This window comes from Sorghum bicolor, chromosome 1, assembly GCF_000003195.3.
Source record: "Sorghum bicolor cultivar BTx623 chromosome 1, Sorghum_bicolor_NCBIv3, whole genome shotgun sequence".
In the NCBI taxonomy this organism is placed as follows: domain Eukaryota; kingdom Viridiplantae; phylum Streptophyta; class Magnoliopsida; order Poales; family Poaceae; genus Sorghum; species Sorghum bicolor.
In genome coordinates this window covers 16,854,010-16,871,997 of record NC_012870.2, presented here as the reverse complement: position 1 = coordinate 16,871,997, position 17,988 = coordinate 16,854,010, and the positions used below count along the sequence as shown (strand labels likewise).

Below are 17,988 nucleotides of genomic sequence, written 5' to 3'. Positions count from 1 at the left end.
TCACCAACCGGGACAAAAGCCTAGCCTTTAGTCCCGTTTGGTACCACCAACCGGGATTAAAAGCTTTTGTCCCGGTCCGTCCCACCGGCCGGGACTAGTGTTGGAATTTAGTCCCGGTTTTTAAAAGGAACCGGGACTAAATGTCCCTCCCCATATTTGAACTCTTCTTCCCGTGGCCGAGCCCATCGATCTTCACTCTTTTGCTGTGTTCTTTATTTGGAGTTGCTTGTTCTAGCTTGCTCTTATCTCCGGCTATTGATTCATTTCATTGTTTCTACACTGTCATCGACTTGTTAAGAGGTCACTAGCTTCATCTTCTCAACATTTAGAAGCGGCGTATGTCATTTCCTAGTGTTATGTATATTATTTTTTATTTTATGGTTTTTTTAAGAGGTTATTAGCTTCATCGCCATTTCAAAAGCGACGCGTTTTTTTAGAGAAATAGTGGTAATATGTTTTTTATTTTAATTAGTTTAGAAAAAAAATAAAAACATATAATACTTTAATTTGCAATTTTTGACCGATTTAGTTAGTTAATTATAACTAGTATACATACCACATTTCATGATTATTTAAGAAAATAGAGAATTTTTGTGCTTTTTTAATTTAGCTTGTTTAGAAAAATTAGAAATATAGAATTTTAGGTTTTTTGTTACTTTAATTTCTCTATTAAAAATAAAAACATATAATACTTTAATTTGCAATTTTTGACCGATTTAGTTAGTTAATTATAACTAGTATACATACCACATTTCATGATTATTTAGGAAACTAGAGAATTTTTGTGCTTTTTTAATTTAGCTTGTTTAGAAAAATTAGAAATAGAGAATTTTAGGTTTTTTGTTACTTTAATTTGCACTTTATGACATGGTTAATTAGTTAATTATAACTAGTATGCATGCCACATTTCATGATTAGTTAGAAAAACCAGAAATAGAGAATTTTAGGTTATTTGTTACTTTCATTTCTTTATAAAAAATTAGAAACTTATAATACTTTACATTGCAATGCAGACAATGACACGTCATTGGATGTACAATGCCGATCGCTGCTCCAAAGAATTCATTTATGGTGTGCATTATTTCTTAAGAGTGGCCGAGGAAAACAAGCGGGATGGATTCATATGTTGCCCATGTGCCTTGTGTCAGAATTTGAAGGAATATTCTAGCTCTAGAAATATTCACTCACATTTGTTGAAGTCGGGTTTTATGCCAAACTATATTTGTTGGACCAAGCATGGAGAAAACGGGATAATGATGGAAGAAGGTGAAGAAGAACAGTTGGAGCCTGACGACATTATTGCTCAATACGGTGACTTCGGTGATACAGCAATGGAAGATGAGGCAGATGCAGAAGGCGCACCTGTTGAAGATGATGCTCTTGGTGATGTCATTCGTGAGGCACAAAAAGATTGCGAAAGTAAAAAAGAGAAGACAAAGTTTGACCACATGTTAGAAGATCACAAGAAATTATTATACCCATCTGCCCAGGATGGGCAAAAAAAACTGGGTACAATACTAGAACTGTTAAAATAGAAGGCACAGAATGGTGTATCCGATAAGGCATTTGGACAATTACTGAAGATCCAAAAAAATGCTGCCAAAGCCTAATGAACTGCCCACTACTACATACGAAGCAAAACAGATCGTCTGTCCTTTGGGATTAGAAATCAAGAAGATACATGCATGTCCTAACGACTGCATCCTATACCATGGCAAGGACTACGAGAATTTAGATGAATGCCCCGTATGTAAAGCATCACGGTATAAGATCAGGCGAGATGACCCTGGCGATGTTGAGGGGGAAGAACGTCTCAGAAAAAAAATCCCTGCAAAGGTTATGTGGTATGCTCCTATAATACCACGTCTGAAACGTCTTTTTAGAAATAAGGACCATGCAAAATTGTTGCGGTGGCACAAAGAATACCGTAAAGTAGACAACATATTGAGACACCCTGCTGATGGGTCCCAGTGGAGAGCAATAGACAGGGAATTTCCAGAGTTTGCAAAAGACGCAAGAAACTTAAGGTTCGCTTTAAGTACGGACGGTATGAATCCTTTTGGTGAGCTTGAAATGAAAAAAATTTGAATACAAAGTTGTTAGAGATAATCTGATGTAATGGTGAATATTGTTGTAAGCATAAACAAATAAGAAATAGAGAAAAAATTTTAAAAAATAATTCGATGTAATGGTGAATATCACGTATATCATGATTTTGGAGATAAATGATGATAAATAAACAAAATTTACGTTTAAATATTGCACAAACAAATTTTTCTATCAAAAACATCTGCTTTAAGATATTAAAATTAAATAATACATTTTTGCATTAACAAAATACTAATTATTTTTCATATTTAAGTTTGTTAATATAAGTGATGAAAAGATTTTATGTTTCCAAATTTATTATGTAACCAATTAGACAAAAAGAAATGGAACTATTATTTTTTAACAAATTAATACCTATTATTCTATTTACTATGCAATTATTAAAATTATTCTAATTATTGTAAGCAAAAATAAGTAAGAAACGGTTAAAATACCTTTAGTCCCGGTGCTCAACCAGAACTGGGACTAAAGATGGCCTTTAGTCCCGGTTCCACCTACGAACCTTTAGTCCCGGTGCGTAACACCAACCGGGACTAAAGACCTTTTAGTCCCGGTTGGTGTTACGCACCGGGACTAAACGTCCCCGCGTATATTTAAGCGCACAGTCGTCTTCCTCCCCATCCTCCCCGCCGTCGTTGCCCTAATTTCACCCGCCGCGCGCCGCTCCTCCCCGCCGTCACCTCGCGCCTTCGTCCCCGGCCGCCACCGCCGACAGCTCGTCCCCCGGAGCGCCACGAGCCCAGGGAGCAGCGCCGCCGCCGCCAACCATCGTCCCCAACGCCCTCGTCTCCGGGCACCGTACGGAGCGCCGCGCCGAGCCCTCCTTCGTCTCCGACGCCCTCGTCCCCGGCTCCGACGCCCTCATCCCCGGCACCGACGCCCTCATCGATCCCCGGCACCGACGCCCTCGTCCCCGGCACCGACGCCCTCCTACCGCCTTCGTCTCCTACGCCGAGCACCCCGTAGGGAGTTGTGTGATCTCGGCCACCAATACTTCGAAACTGTGTTGAAAATCTGTTTAGACACTGTGTTTACCAATATTGAGATGAGATTATTTAGAAACTGTGTTGTGCATTTTTTTATATTGTATATGAATATATATTTAGAAATTGTGTTGTGCATTTTTTTATATTGTATATGAATATATATTTAGAAACTGTGTTGTGCATTTTTTTTATTGTATATGCATATAAAATTGTGAACTAATTATGTCTTGCTTTTGAGATAATAATACTATCTTAAAAATTTAAAAACAAAGAAGTAAGCTCATGTGTCTATTTTTCTAGCAAATGTGCTCATGTGTTACAATAGGAATAAATAAGCTCGTGTCAAATTATAGCGGCTCTCGTTTTCTCATGGACACTGTATGTTTAGAAAATAAAAAGTTAGAATGTTGTCGGTGTGATTATATACGCATGCGTGGATTAGCAGTAGCCTACCAAGTAAAGGAATAAGTTCAGGACTCTAGCCACGGAAAGTTAGAATTTTGGTCACGGATGGATCCTACTCATGTTTGTGAACGGCCAATAGATGGACGATAGAGACAAAAACTCAAGATAGAAGTTGTCCGACTTTGGCCATCTTAGGTTAGAAGGAGTTTTACATCTTATATCATTATTAGAGAGTGAGAGCTTCCTAAAAAAACTCGCTCTTTTATAGTGTGATGATATATATATATATAAATATAATAAAGATTTCAAGTATTTCACATGATGTACATTTTTTGTATTTAATATGGGATGATATGGATTTAGTAGGGAATGATATGGACTAATTAAGCTTAATATGTAAACATATATATGGAGGGCCTTGTTTACTTGAAAAAAATTTGTCTCGCAATGTGTGGACAAAATTTGTGGACAAATATTGTATCCAAATATTGTCTAAGTTTAGCCTATCCAAATAATTTTTGTTGATCGCGTCAAAAACTTTTAACACTTGATTAAATTTGCAGAAATGGCCAATCCGAATGACAACATGGATGATGCAATGATGGACCTAATCAACAGCGGTGCCAATCCAGATCCCCAAGGCGAAGATGATGGGAGTCAGTACTTTATCGATTATGAAGAACTTGTGGGAGACAATACTGATCAGGTCTATCTACAATCTAGTATATATGTATATATATGAAATTAAAATAAATGACATTTATACTAATATATTTATACTTGTTTGTGTAGCCCTCTAAATCGGCGACAACTTCTGAGAAGAGTAGAAAAGTGCGTGGCCCGAAGAAGCCGTTAGAGGGTTGGTACATTCTGTCGGAATTCGATGAGGGTACAGGACAAGTACTTGGAGCTAATTCTAAAAAATTTGTTGCGCACTATGGCTACCTTGTAAGGGACAGGCTCCCGGTTAGTGCTCGGAAAGATAACCCTAATATTAGTTTTGTCTCAGATTGTGACAAGGAATTGATTTGGCAAGATATCCTTCAACATTTCACGCTTGATACACAGGATGAAGCTTTGAAGGAGAAGGTTAAAATCTGGGCTATGCAGAAGATGGCCAAACAATTTCAGACTTGGAAGAAGACATTATACAAGACTTTTGTTGCACAAGGCCGGACACTAGATTTCACCAACAAGGCCTACGTCAAGTTGAGGCCTTTTTGGGATGAGTTCGTAGAGTTTAAGAACTCAGAAGAGGGTCAGGCACGGATGATCAAGAATCAAGAAAATGCTAAACAAAAGCAATACCACCATCACTTGGGTTCAGGTGGCTACAGGACTGCTATTCCTAAGTGGCAAAAGCTGGAACAGGAGATTCTTGGGAGAGTGATCGAACCAGAATCAATGCACTGGCCCGAGCGCGCCAAGTATTGGTTCTTTGGTCATGGGGGAACCATAGACCTAGAGACCGGAAAGATAGTGTACGGCGAAAAGCTCGAGAGAGTAGGACAGAGAATGGCCTATGCTAGAGGATTAGTTGAAAGCGGCACCTGGCAGCCAAATAGAGAAAAGGATGAGGTGACATACGCCCTGGAGACTGCTGAACACGGTGGGCGAACCAGAGGCTATGGGGAGATATCATGGGAGCATGGCTTCCCTAAAGATAGACCGACTTATAGAAGCCGCCAACGAAAGAAGGAAGAGGAAGCAGAGCGGTTGCATAGGTTGGAGGCAATGGTGATTGAGTCACGCGAAGCGGCTCGTGAAGCGATAGCGCGAGAGAAAGCACTTGAAGAGAGAATGAACGAGGAGATCAAAAGACAAGTGCAAATTGCAGTAAGTTCTATACAAGGGCAAACTGCATCAGAGCCTAGAGTCAACATTAGCCCCCCCGGTCAGTTGAAAAGTAGTTGTGCTTCCACAGAGATGCCAACTATTCAAGACGACGTGGGGCTGCACTTTCCGGTGGATGACATCACTGAGCCTCTGACAACATGTGAGCTGCACATTCCACAGGGGACTGCCACAGTCATGGTTGCTGTCGCTGTTGTAACTCCTGTCGACCCTACGAGGACACCAAGAATCCATGGGGCGATAATTCCACCTGGATATGCTAGTGTCTCGGTGGATAGAGTTGTCAAAGGCTTCAGTAATGTGCAGCTTGAGATAAAAGGAGGTGATGGAGAGAAGACTCTAGGAGAAGTAGAGAAGACTTTTATTTGTTGGCGCAAGCGCTACATCATTATTCCTGGTAGTCTACCACCACCTCCTCGTCATGAATCTAATCCTAGGTGCGGATGAAAATTGACTATACATTTGTTCACTAAATTTATTTTGCATTCTCTTAGTTAGCGGTTTACTCATATACCTTTTATTTTCACAGGTGGTCACCGACATGTCATAGTGCTGCAGGTGATGACGAGGGAGTGCAAGACACGGCTGCATCACCTCGGTCTCCAACGCCACCACCTAGGGCTCCAACACCGCCACCTCGGGCTCCAACACCGCCACCTCAGGCTCCAACACCGCCACCTAGGGCTCCAACGCCGCCTCCTCGGGCTCCAACACCGCCACCGGCCGCCCCATCGCCTCCACACGTGGCTCCAGCACGAAAGAAGAGGCCGGCCACAAAATCAAATGTGTCGGCCGCCCCGCCGCCAAAAAATAAAGCCTCCGAAAAGAAACAAGCTATCATTCCTAAGAAGTTGTCCTATGAGAAGACTGATGCAGAACTAAATGCTTCAGTAAAATCAAATGTGGATAGTTTCTTCAAGAAACTTAAGACTGAAAGAGAAGCCAAGCGAAACCCTGAGAAGCCGTACCTCTTACTACGGCCAGAAGATCTACGACAAAGGGTTGAGGCTGAACAAAAAAAGAGGCGTGAAGCTCAGAAAGAATCATCATCTTTATCGGACTATGATCACACTTTAAGAAAATCCATAGAAGAAGAGAAGAAGAAAGAGAAAAGAGCACGCAAGGGTGTAGCATAGCTCGGGGAACAATCAAAGCAATAAGTGCCCCCGCTAGTCATTGGAAATGAATATGGTTCAAACATTGGCGTGCTAGACCAGCAGATACCGGTAGATTTAAAATTTGAAGAGCTTGAAATTTTTTTTGCGGAAACTGGTCTTAGCTTAGCCCAAATGATAGCGGGGGCACCAATTGAAAGTGCTCCACAAATTGATCATTGGCAGAAGGAATATACATATGGCAAGAATTTATACAACCCTACGGCCCTCAGCAAGCTTGGAACGCAAATGTACATGCTAAACAAATGGTACATGGAAGCGTGTGTCAGAAAAGCAGATGACTATATTTGTGTCTGAATTAGAAACTATCATTACTTCCGTGGTGATGATATTATTTATGTTCAATTTAATGAGCTACACCAACTATGCCACATGGACGCTCTTGACAAATCTCTAATGAGTTGCTTCTGTCTGTAAGTGATTCTTCCTTTCAATAATGTCTCTGTAACTTATCATGTATATATATAACTAATTACAGAAACCCACTATATATATGCAGAAACATGATGAGGGACCTCAGAGTTAGAAATGACAAGGAGATTGGATTTGTGGATCCAAATGTTGTATTCAAAGACCACAAGACCCAGTATGTTTTATGGAGAACTCAAACGGAGAGAAGTTCTTGATCAACCAAAAAGATAAAAGATATATACTCTTTCCCTACAACTTTAAGTAAGTGTCGTTATCGTGTGTACATTCTATTTAACTAATTAATCAGATCAATATGAAGATATATACTAATTTTGCCTACATATACACACAAATGCAGCTTTCATTGGATACTAATTGTCATTGATCTCTGGCAATATCAATTGGTAATCTATGACTCATTGAGAAAACCACAGGATGATTACCAAGAAATGATAGATATTATCCAAGGGTAACTCCGATCTCTATATATTAAATTCTGCTCTTTTAACATGGTAATGGATAATTAATAATGATCGTTTTATTGCTAGGGTTTGGGCTGGGTTCGTGCAGAAACACCGTCCAGAGTTGAATGCAGCACTTTCAAAGCCCATCTTACTTCAGTGGGTTCTACGGCAGACACCAGGCAACAATTTGTGTGGCTACTATGTGTGCGAGTTTATGACGGTGTATGCCAAAAGAACTAATCTTGAGCACCTAAAAGTATGTAACATGTATATATAATAAGTATATTTCATTTATTTGTTGCTATTTAATAAATCCTATTCATACCTCTAACTTTTTTCTTTAATGTCTATTAAAGGAGATGTGGCTGAAGGAGCAGGTGTTGGATGCGGTGCGCCTAAAAGGAATTCAGGAGACAATCGCAGGATTTCTTAATGACCAAGTCCTGGATTCCGGCGGTGAGTGCTACTTCAACCCTCAGGAGCAGATGAAACCAAATAACGATGATCATTTGTACGATGCTTGAGTGGTGGAGAAAAATTGTGTTGTAAATACTTTGTCCGTGAAGCATATGTGTAAATATTTTATTATGGACCTATAGATATAATTATTTATATATATATAGTGTTTTATAGTATATTTATATGTAATCCTTTAAATTATATAAATTATAGGTGTGCGTTCCATAAACTACCAGCAAACAATACGCATTCGAAAATAACAATAACATAATTGTAAACCCTAAATGGAAAACCAAATGAAAAGAAAAAGAAAAAAGAAAAAAGTCTTTAGTCCCGGTTGGTAGCAACAACCGGGACTAAAAGTGGAGGCCAGGTGGCACACCCTGGCGCACCTTTTAGTCCCGGTTGCTGTTACCAACCGGGACTAAAGGTGGACCTTTAGTCCCGGTCTACGGAACCGGGACTAAAGGTGGGACATTTAGTCCCGAAACCTTAGCCCCGGTTCCGTAGCCAAGACTAAAGGCGCTTACGGCCCGGGGCTAAAGCCCTTCCCTATACTAGTGATTAGAGCTAGAGCAAAAAGCTTCGCTTTGTTATTTACTAACCACTTGCTCTAGTGAGTTTTGTAGAATTTTTAAATAGGCTATTCACCCCCCCTCTAGCCATATTAGGACCTTTCAAGTGGTATCGGAGCCGTGGTCACCGTTTTGTGAAGACTTAACAACCTCGGTGCTCAAATTATGGCTCAAATAGTGTTCAACCATGTTGGGGGCAAACCACCGTTCTTTGATGGCACAAGTTCTTTTGACTATTGGAAGAGAAAGATGAAAATGTATCTTGGATCACTCAATGATAGAGTGTGGGAGGTCACCGAAAATGACTTTGTGATTCTTGATCCGGCTAACCCCACCGACAATGAGAGAGCAAACAAACAATGCAATACTATGGCTCTCAACACAATATATAATGGCATTGATTCAAAGGTGTTTGAGCAAGTTAAAGATCTTGAAAAGGCTAGTGAAGTGTGGAAAAGGCTTGAAGAAACATATGAGGGCACTACAACGGTAAAAAGTGCCAAGTTGTACATGCTCAAGGACAAGCTTTCAAACTTCAAGATGAAGGATGATGAGTCAATCTCGGAGATGTTCTATAGGCTCCAAGTCATCATAAATGATCTCAAGGGCCTTGGTAAGAAAGTGAAGGATGAGGACTTCATTCATAAGTTATTGATGTGCTTACCCAAGAGGTTCAAGACATTGAGAACAATCATCTTTAGAGGTGGATTGACGGGTGTATCTCCCAATGAGGTACTTGGAGATGTCATGACCGAAGATCAATACAATGACAATGATGATGATGAGGTCATGAAGAAGGATGATGATGATAAGAAGAAGAAGAGTGTAGCATTCAAAGCTAGCTCTTCATCCAAGAGCAAGAACAAGGGCAAGGCCAAGAAGGAAGAATCAAGTGATGAGGAGTGCTCCAATGATGATAGTGATGATGAAGCACTAGCACTCTTTGTCCACAAATTTGGCAAGATGATGAAGAAGAAAGGCTACCATACAAGAAAGAGAAGGGACAACTCTAGGAACAAAGAACATGTGAGGCTATGCTACAAGTGCAAGAGCCCCGATCATATTGTGGCGGATTGTCCATACAATAGTGATCATGATGAGCATGAGAAGAAGAACAAGAAGGAGAAGAAAGAAAAGAAAGAGAAGAAGATGGTCTTCAAGAATAAGAAGAAGGGTGGATCCTATGTTGTGACATGGGATAGTGATGCTTCTTCGGATGATGATTCTAGTGATGATGACAAGGCATCCAAGAAGAAGGCGCTTGCAAGCATTGCTATCAACAAGCCATCACTCTTCGACACTCCTTCATGCTTCATGGCTAAGGGCCACAAGGTACAATATGATGAGAGTGAAAGTGTAAGTGAAAATGAACATGATAGTGATAGTGATAATGATGATGAATTCACTAATGAACAACTCATGGACATGCTAGAACAAGCCGATTCACTTATTCAATCTAAAAACAAGAAGTGCAAAGAATTGGCCAAGAAGTTGAAAGCTCTTGAACAATCCTTTGATGAGCTCGGGAGAAAAATTGTTTGTCTCCATTGTGTTTGTTCATTGGATTTCTCCCGGTGATTGGACTTCATATTATTGATTGGTTCATCCCCTCAACGCGGCGGTATAAAGATCAAACCATCTCTCTTACTTTCCTGCAAACTAGAGTAGCTTACTTACTTGTATAGAAACTTTAGATAGCTCTCTAGTGTAAGTAGTGACATAGCTCTTGTGTGCCTAGTGATCATATCAACTAGAATTGTTGGATAGGTGGCTTGCAAACACCCCATTAGAGCTAGAGCAAAAAGCTTCGCTTTGTTATTTACTAACCACTTGCTCTAGTGAGTTTTGTAGAATTTTTAAATAGGCTATTCACCCCCCTCTAGCCATATTAGGACCTTTCACCTCTCCCCCCCCCTTATCCTCTCTCACCCGCTGACAGGCCGGGCCTGCCTGTCATCTCCTTCCTCCCTCCAACCGCCTCCTCCCTCTCTCTCGGTTCAGCAGAACCGCAAGCTCTCCCCCCCGCTCCCACATTCCCCGCCCCCCTCTCTTCCTCCCCCGTGCCGCACCCGAGCCGCTCTCCTCGCCCATTCCGCCTCCCCCCTTCTCTGTCTCGCTTGGGAAGCTCCGCACGCCGCCAAGATCGCCGCCATGGTGGAGAATCCGTTTGGCCGACTTTCCTCCCCCGTAATCTCCTTGCCGAACTTTGTTTCGGTCCCGCGAAGTCGCCAAGCTTCTTGTTCTCGTTCTTCTCGCTTCGGTTCACTCTCTAACCACCACTGAATGTGCACAGGAGCTTCACCACTGCTGTTCCATGTGGACCACCTCCGTCGAACCGCCCTAGCCCTTGCCCTCGACATATTTGGGTTCGCAGTAAGCTCCTCTCGCCTCCCATGCTTTTGGATCAAAGTTTGGTGCACCGTAGTGAGTTTCCTTTCACTCCGGCGAACTCCCAGCCATGGCGCCGCCGCAGAGCCCCTGCTCTGGCCGGCCAGCCTGCGAGCTCCTCCCCTCTCTGTTATCTGATTCAATCAGCCCGTGATTTCTAATCCGAGGGCTGAGAGCACTCCGTACCCCTTCAGGGGTAAATTTGTTAAAGAGACCCCGTGTTTTTCCTAAATCAACCCGCCATCCTTAGCGTATTTCATAAATTACGCCTTGCCGCTTAGAAAACGTAATTCCCGTTGGTTTAGATCAAAGTACGCTTTTAGAAATTTACAGTTTTGCCACTGAGTTTGTTTTGGCCATAAAATATTTGTTTTAACTCCGATTTGACCCGTTCAACTTGCGTTAGGTTCATATTTGCGAGATCTGAATGTTAGTCTAACTATTTTACCAATTTGAAACTTTTTAAATTCGTGACCCTATTTAATTAATAACTTTTCTAAAGAAAATCTTAGAAAATTCATATCTTCTCCGTTTTAGCTACGATTCGATCTGTTCAAGTTGCGTTAGTTCATAATTTCATAAGCTTCGCGTTGGTACCATTATTGTCTAGATTCACCACTGTTAGGTTTCCTAGATAAATACAAGTCCGTAGATAGCCTTTGCAGTCCCGTTTAATGCGTAGATTTCGCGTCGTAACTCCGTTTTCCGTGAATTTCTCGTTGAAGTGATCGTAGCAGCGTGTAGATGATTTTGGAAAACTTTTATTTAAATTTATTTACTGCTGGTGTACTGTTCTAATTGTAATCTTGTTTGCTTCGTGTATGTCTGTCTCCGATTGTTTGTGTGTTGGTGATCGATGATCGAGATTAGACAGTGGGCATTACGTGATCAAGATCAGAGCCTTGGAAGCAGGTAAAATCAACAGGACTAGCAGGAGCAATTGGATCAAGGCAAGTATAGCATTTGGGTTTTAATTCTATGACCATGATCTTGTGACTAGATTAATATAAAGCAACAAATGATAATAATGACTTTTTAGCAACTTGAGGATTTATTTGTAAGTGATAACCGAGATGAAAGTGCAAGCATGAGGGCTATGATGGCTCTGGCTTTAGTCAAGTATGAGTAACTTTTCTAGCTTGTTAGAGGTTACCTGCGTGGCGCAAATGGGGGCTAGCAGACCGTGGATTCCCTGCGGGGTAGAATCACACGGACTGACTACCGAAACCAAGCGGCACTAACTTGTTAGACGAACCTTTGAAAGACTTCATAGTGATCCCTGCCAACCTACCTTGGTAGTGGGTTACGAGGCTGATCACCTCGGGCGAAAGGGTAAATCATGACTCATGGGTAAAGATGTACAACCTCTACAGAGTGTTAAAAACTGGTATACTAGCCGTGCTCACAGTCACGAGCGGCCTCGGGGATTCTTACATTAAGGGTGATGAATCTTGTTGTGTTAAGATACTCATTGTTTATTATTTAATGCTCTATATTATTTATGTCACATTGATCATGAGACCGTGGGATCTATACTATCTAGTTTCTATACTTGCGGAGTTCGTTTTGGACTCACTCTTGCTATCTCTCCCACACCTCACGAGAAGTATTGGGCTTGTGATCAACCAGTCAGTTGGATCCTGTAGATTGAAGTTAATACCCGAAGTTTGGAGTTATCTTCTATGGTTTGCTACCTAAGGTTGTTTCTGATTTATTATGTACGTTATATAATTTATGTGTTGTCCTTTGATATTACCCCTTATTTATAGCTATATGTGAGGTTTGTCTTCTAAAACTCACATATGGTGCAAGAAAATCGGGTGTTACAAGTAACTTCATACTAAGTGGTTTACTATAACGTTATGGTAAATATCTCCATGTGTTATAGTAACCCAACAATTGTAAATATGTATTGATATTATCGTAAATTAGTATATAAAATTATCGTAAATAGAGGTAGCTATAGAATAACTTATTTTGTAGCTGGCTACAGAATAACTTATTTTGTATTGTTTTAGCATCAAGATTTGATATATGTTCTAAGGGGGTGTTTAGTTCTCCTACTATTCCAAAAAAAATTGGATTTTGGTCCACCATTTTGTATAATAGAACTAAACACCATGCAAAAATTTCGATAACGTTTTGGATAAAACTAAACATAACCTTGAAAATTTTGATATTTTGCATTCTATCATTCTAAACTTGTTGACATTTTATATTTTGCATTTTTTGAACTAAACATCCCCTAAGTACTATAAAAACAAAGTATATTTAAAACTTTATATTGAAGTAAAATTATGCTTTTGTTATATTTTTTATATAGATTTTAGGGCCACATCACGAGTTTCTGAGGTCTCCCAAATCGTAAATGGTAGGCACGGCCCTGCCGAAGAGCATAGGTTCTGTCGCCCAACTGACGGAACGTCCGTCACCCGGATAGAGTATCGGCCAATCCTAAGTTTAGCCACCGTCAGCCTGAATTCTATTTGTTTTCATATTTTTGGTCGGATTCGGATTCGAATACGGATAATATCAACAATGTCGGATAAGATACGATTGAATGTCGACATCATAAATATATGATTTAAGTATTCGGATACGGATACGGTATCGGATATTAAACATTCGAACTCGGATACGGACAGATTTCAACTTCTCTAAACGAATTCGGTCAAATACGGTCGGAAAATATCCGTACCGTTTTCATCACTAGATGCAGCGGAGTGTCTGCCACCTGTGGCGGAGTGTCCTACACCGGAGCATCCGTCAACCATGGTGGAGCATCCGATGAATTATATAGAAGGAATTATATAGAACTACAATCCAGTAACCTGAGAGAACCTATAGTTCATACAAGAGCGGATCCTGATCATTTTCATCCCTAAGAGTGATGGCCTTGGTAGATGAATTTTTGTAGAGGAGAACATTTTGAAAGGATAGACAAAATTTGTGTGATGATGCAAGTGTTTTCATTCATTTAGTTATGAGTTCTCTGACCTTATGGCTCTGGATTGTATAAATAAATTGTATATAAATTGATAGATCAAATGTATTGTAAGAGAATTGACGGGTTACATGTAGAAGAACCAGCCCGTATTAATTTAACAATGTTGCTCTTTTAGTAGTAAATGACATGCTTATCCATATACTACACTATTATACACGCGATTTGCAAGGGTGGACACAAACCCTTTCTAGAGGCAGTTTTGCCAACCCTCGCTACGGTAGCGTTGCTACAAATCTATTTGTAGGGGTCATTTCTAGAAATCATGAAAACTAGAACAAAAAAAATATCTTTTTTTAAATCCGAGTCATTTTTCACAGGAAAATCGCACGCTTCACACACGGTGAGATTCAAACGCGTGACCTCTCCTTGCACGTATCCTCCTCTACCACTAAACTTGCACTAACTTCTGTCTATATTGCATTTTCTTTTCCCCACATATTATCCTACACCGAGTTTAAATTGATTATTTGAGACCCTAAATAAATTTAAATAAAAAAGTTATCAACTACAAAGTTGTATAACCTTTTGTCTACAACTTCTATTTTGGTAGTTCTCCATCCGAGATCATTGACAAAATTTAAATTTCAAGTTTGAAAATTTCAAGCATAGTTTTTCTTGACAAAAAATTTTCAAATCAAAAAGTTGTCAACTATAAATTTATGTAACGTTTTAAGGTATACAACTTTTGTTTTTGTTGTTTCTCCATCCGAGGTCGTTTAAAAAATTCAAATTTTATTTTTTTGGAAATTCAAACGTAGTTTTTCTTGACAAGATGATTTCAAATTAAAAAGTTACCAACTACAAAGTTGTACAACCTTTTAGGATATACAACTTTTATTTTGGTTGTTTCTCCATCCAAGGTTGTTTGAAAAATCCAAATTTCAAATTTGAGAAATTCAAACATAGTTTTTTGATAAAATGAATTCAAATGAAAAAGTTGTCAACTATAAAGTTCTAGCTATAACTTTCTGAGATCTACAACTTTTATTTTGGTTATTTGATCATTTATTCATCCAACATAGTGGTAGTAATATTGTTCACAAATTTTACATATCCCTCTTATAGTTCATGAAACTATAAGAGAGATATATAAATTTTATGAACAATATTACTATCACTTTCTCAGATGAAGAAATAATAAAAATAAAAGTTGCAGATCTTGATGAGTTCTACAACTTTTATGTTCATGATTTTTTTCATTTAATGTTTCACAATAAAGTTTGAAATTGTCATTTTTGAAGTTCAAAATTCATATGGATAAAACACAGTCACATGAAAAAGATGGGCAAAATAATAGTTGTAACAACACAATAAATTGAGAGAGTATGATTTTAGGCCTTGTTTAGTTCAAAAAAAATCGAATTTGCCTACTATAGCACTTTCGTTTGTGTTTGGCAATTATTATCCAACCATGGACTAATTAAAGATTTGTCTCGCAAATTACATGTAAATTGTGTAATTAGTTGTTTTTAATCTATATTTAATGCTCCATGATGTTACGTAAAATTTGATGTGACAGGAAATCTTAAAAAATTTTGGGAAGTAAATAAGCCCTTTGAAAATTTTAGGGAAAATCATGATGTTAATATGAGTGGGAAATACTAGTTACTAGTTTTAGCTAGAATTTCAAAATTGAATTTCAAATAGTATTTTGAAGCAGTAAATAATTTCAAACAAAAAAAATTGTAAACAACAAAGTTCCATAAATTTTTGAGATCTACAACTTTTATTTTAGTCATGACTTCATCCAAAGTCATGTGAAAAATTTAAATTTAGTGCTTAGCGTCTATTTGCAGGGACAGCTGGATATAGAGCCCCTACAGATCGAGGGGGCAGTTAATAACACCAGCAACCCATATAAATGAATTTATATTGACGACTTATTTGGACACTATTTAGGGACGGAGCCGCCACGGACTCGACTCGCCGCTCGTGGAGACACGGAACGGATCAGCACCGCGCACGGCAATGGGGGCGATCAGGGAACACCGACAGAGCACTCCAAGGCCCGGCTCGACTCGACTGGATCAGCCAATCATCGCTTCATCAATCATCACCCGCCGATCACTCGATCAGGCCCTAGCCTCTAGGTATTTTTTTTCTTAATCATTTTTAATCCAACTAATTATTTTGAACTTCGGTACTCATATAATCATGTTTTTCTTCTAATTTAGGTGTTAGAATCTTAGAGTGTTATCTAAGGAATATTTGTTGGAGGCTCAGAAACCGGAAAAACTAGAAAATCAATTTATTGAATCTTAAAAAGGTGCTATACATAAGTTTTTTTTCAGCCTTAAGCAGTGTTGTGTCTGATGATAATCCCGTAGATGCACTTGATATTGAAGAACAAGAGCAGCAACAAGTTAATGATAATTTAAGTGAACAAGTTGATGTCAATGATGATGCTATAGAGAATATTAGTTTTGGTCTACATTGTTGCTCGATAATTGTCAAACATGTTAAATTAAAAATATATTACTGGATTTGTTTTCGTTTTGCAAGAAAAATTAGCACTTATGTATATTATATAAGATTTATATATAGTATAGAGGGGCCGTCGTGACGAGCTCGTCAAAAGATCCTTAAAATCCTTGGACCGGCACTAGGATACACAGTTATTGGTGTCGGCATGCGCTTTGCACCAATACCACTTTTTGTACCCCTCACATGTCGCTCTGTTCATTTGGTTGAAAAGTCATGGCTGAAAGTACTGTTGCTTGATTTGTTCTGAGAAAAAAATATTGTTGAGTAACTGATAGATTCGGTAGATAAGCAAATTTGTACCTTTAGAGATTTATCGAGTTGGCCAGCAAGAGCTCGCAGCAATGTGCTTTTTCCACATCCAGGAGGTCCTAATAGAAGAGTCAATCTGCAAGGATATTGAGATAACTTCAGATTACAAGTTATATATATCTACTATGATAAGCATTCTAGATATTATTATCCTTTAATTTCCAGAAAGGAAAAAGGTGTAACTATTCTTGGTGCTCACAAACCTGCAGGGTCTGATGATTCCGCTCACATCTTCTAGGATGTTTATCTTTACTTTATCGTCAGACTTCAGCCCAAATAACATGATGAAACCCTATGGACCAAGAAAGTCTAGTAAAGCACTTTTTATTGTCTTCTAAATTTGGGAAGCATACATGTTGTCAGGGAATGTGAAATACTTATTCAGAACAAATTAGTTGCAGCTTTAATTTGGTAACCACAATGATAGGCTAAGTGTTTCATTTACATAACCAGAGGTTTTGGAAGTTAATAATCAGGGATAACTTTTGTGATTTTAGTTTTAATTTCTGCCAGATGATTCCTAGCTACCATCGTCTCAAAAGGTATTTTCCACAAAGATATAAAGCAGAAGGATATTATGTTGGTCAATAATCTTTTGCACCAGCCTTTGTTTTCCTTACAATATATCATCAGATGTAACACTCGTTTGAGTGTCTTTATTGCCTTACAGAGTAAGCAGCCTTGATGCTGTTCCACAGAGTTGGCAGGTGAGTAGCACCACTGGAGTATCTGCTTTCTGCTTCCACGCAAAGTTTCTCATACCTCACCTCTATTGCCGGGGGCTTCACACCAACCCTACCAAAACGAATCACAATGCGAAAACAACAGTCATGTAGAGCACCAGTACTGGCTGTAGCTAATATATATAAACAAGTAAGTAAGTAATAAACAACTAGTAATAGTGTAGATGTTATGCTACCGACAGGATCGACGACACAAGAGTAGAAAACTTGCCTTCCATTTATATCCTTTTGTCTCTGCAGGAACCAGAGGTTGTCATCGTCTAGCAGCAACATGTTCTCGCGTGCTTCTTCGGCAGCTCCGCCATTTGTGCACTCTTCTGTTACCACTTCCAACTCCATGTCGTCGCTGGGGCCTTCTTTGTTTGCAGCCCAAGATGAATTTTCATGCTGGGACGATAGACATGATGTGTGTCTCCCAGAGAATTCCATTTCAAGATTGGTCGTCTCACTCAAACACACACACACTTCGATTCGAGCCCAAGGATTCTAATCCAAGCATATATATATATTCTTCTTCCGAGAAACTAGCTTTGCATCACATACTTATAACCTGAACACCTTGGATTGGGTCCCGACTCCCGGGAGATGCTCATATTTTTGTCAAACTATTGATTTAACA

At 39.3% G+C, this 17,988-nt stretch overlaps 1 protein-coding gene across 1 annotated transcript in view; it reads right to left on the bottom strand.

The window, feature by feature from the left end:
- LOC8065675 (ABC transporter G family member 50) overlaps nt 1-17,988 on the bottom strand; it is a 39,092-nt gene extending 21,104 nt beyond the window's left edge. The window contains exons 1-4 of the mRNA XM_021451170.1: nt 17,581-17,988; nt 17,295-17,421; nt 16,830-16,918; nt 16,618-16,702 (exon numbers count right to left, since the gene is read on the bottom strand). Coding sequence (XP_021306845.1) covers nt 16,618-16,702; nt 16,830-16,918; nt 17,295-17,421; nt 17,581-17,798 — 519 coding nt within the window. The 5' untranslated portion in view covers nt 17,799-17,988. The remainder of the gene's footprint in view (nt 1-16,617; nt 16,703-16,829; nt 16,919-17,294; nt 17,422-17,580) is intronic.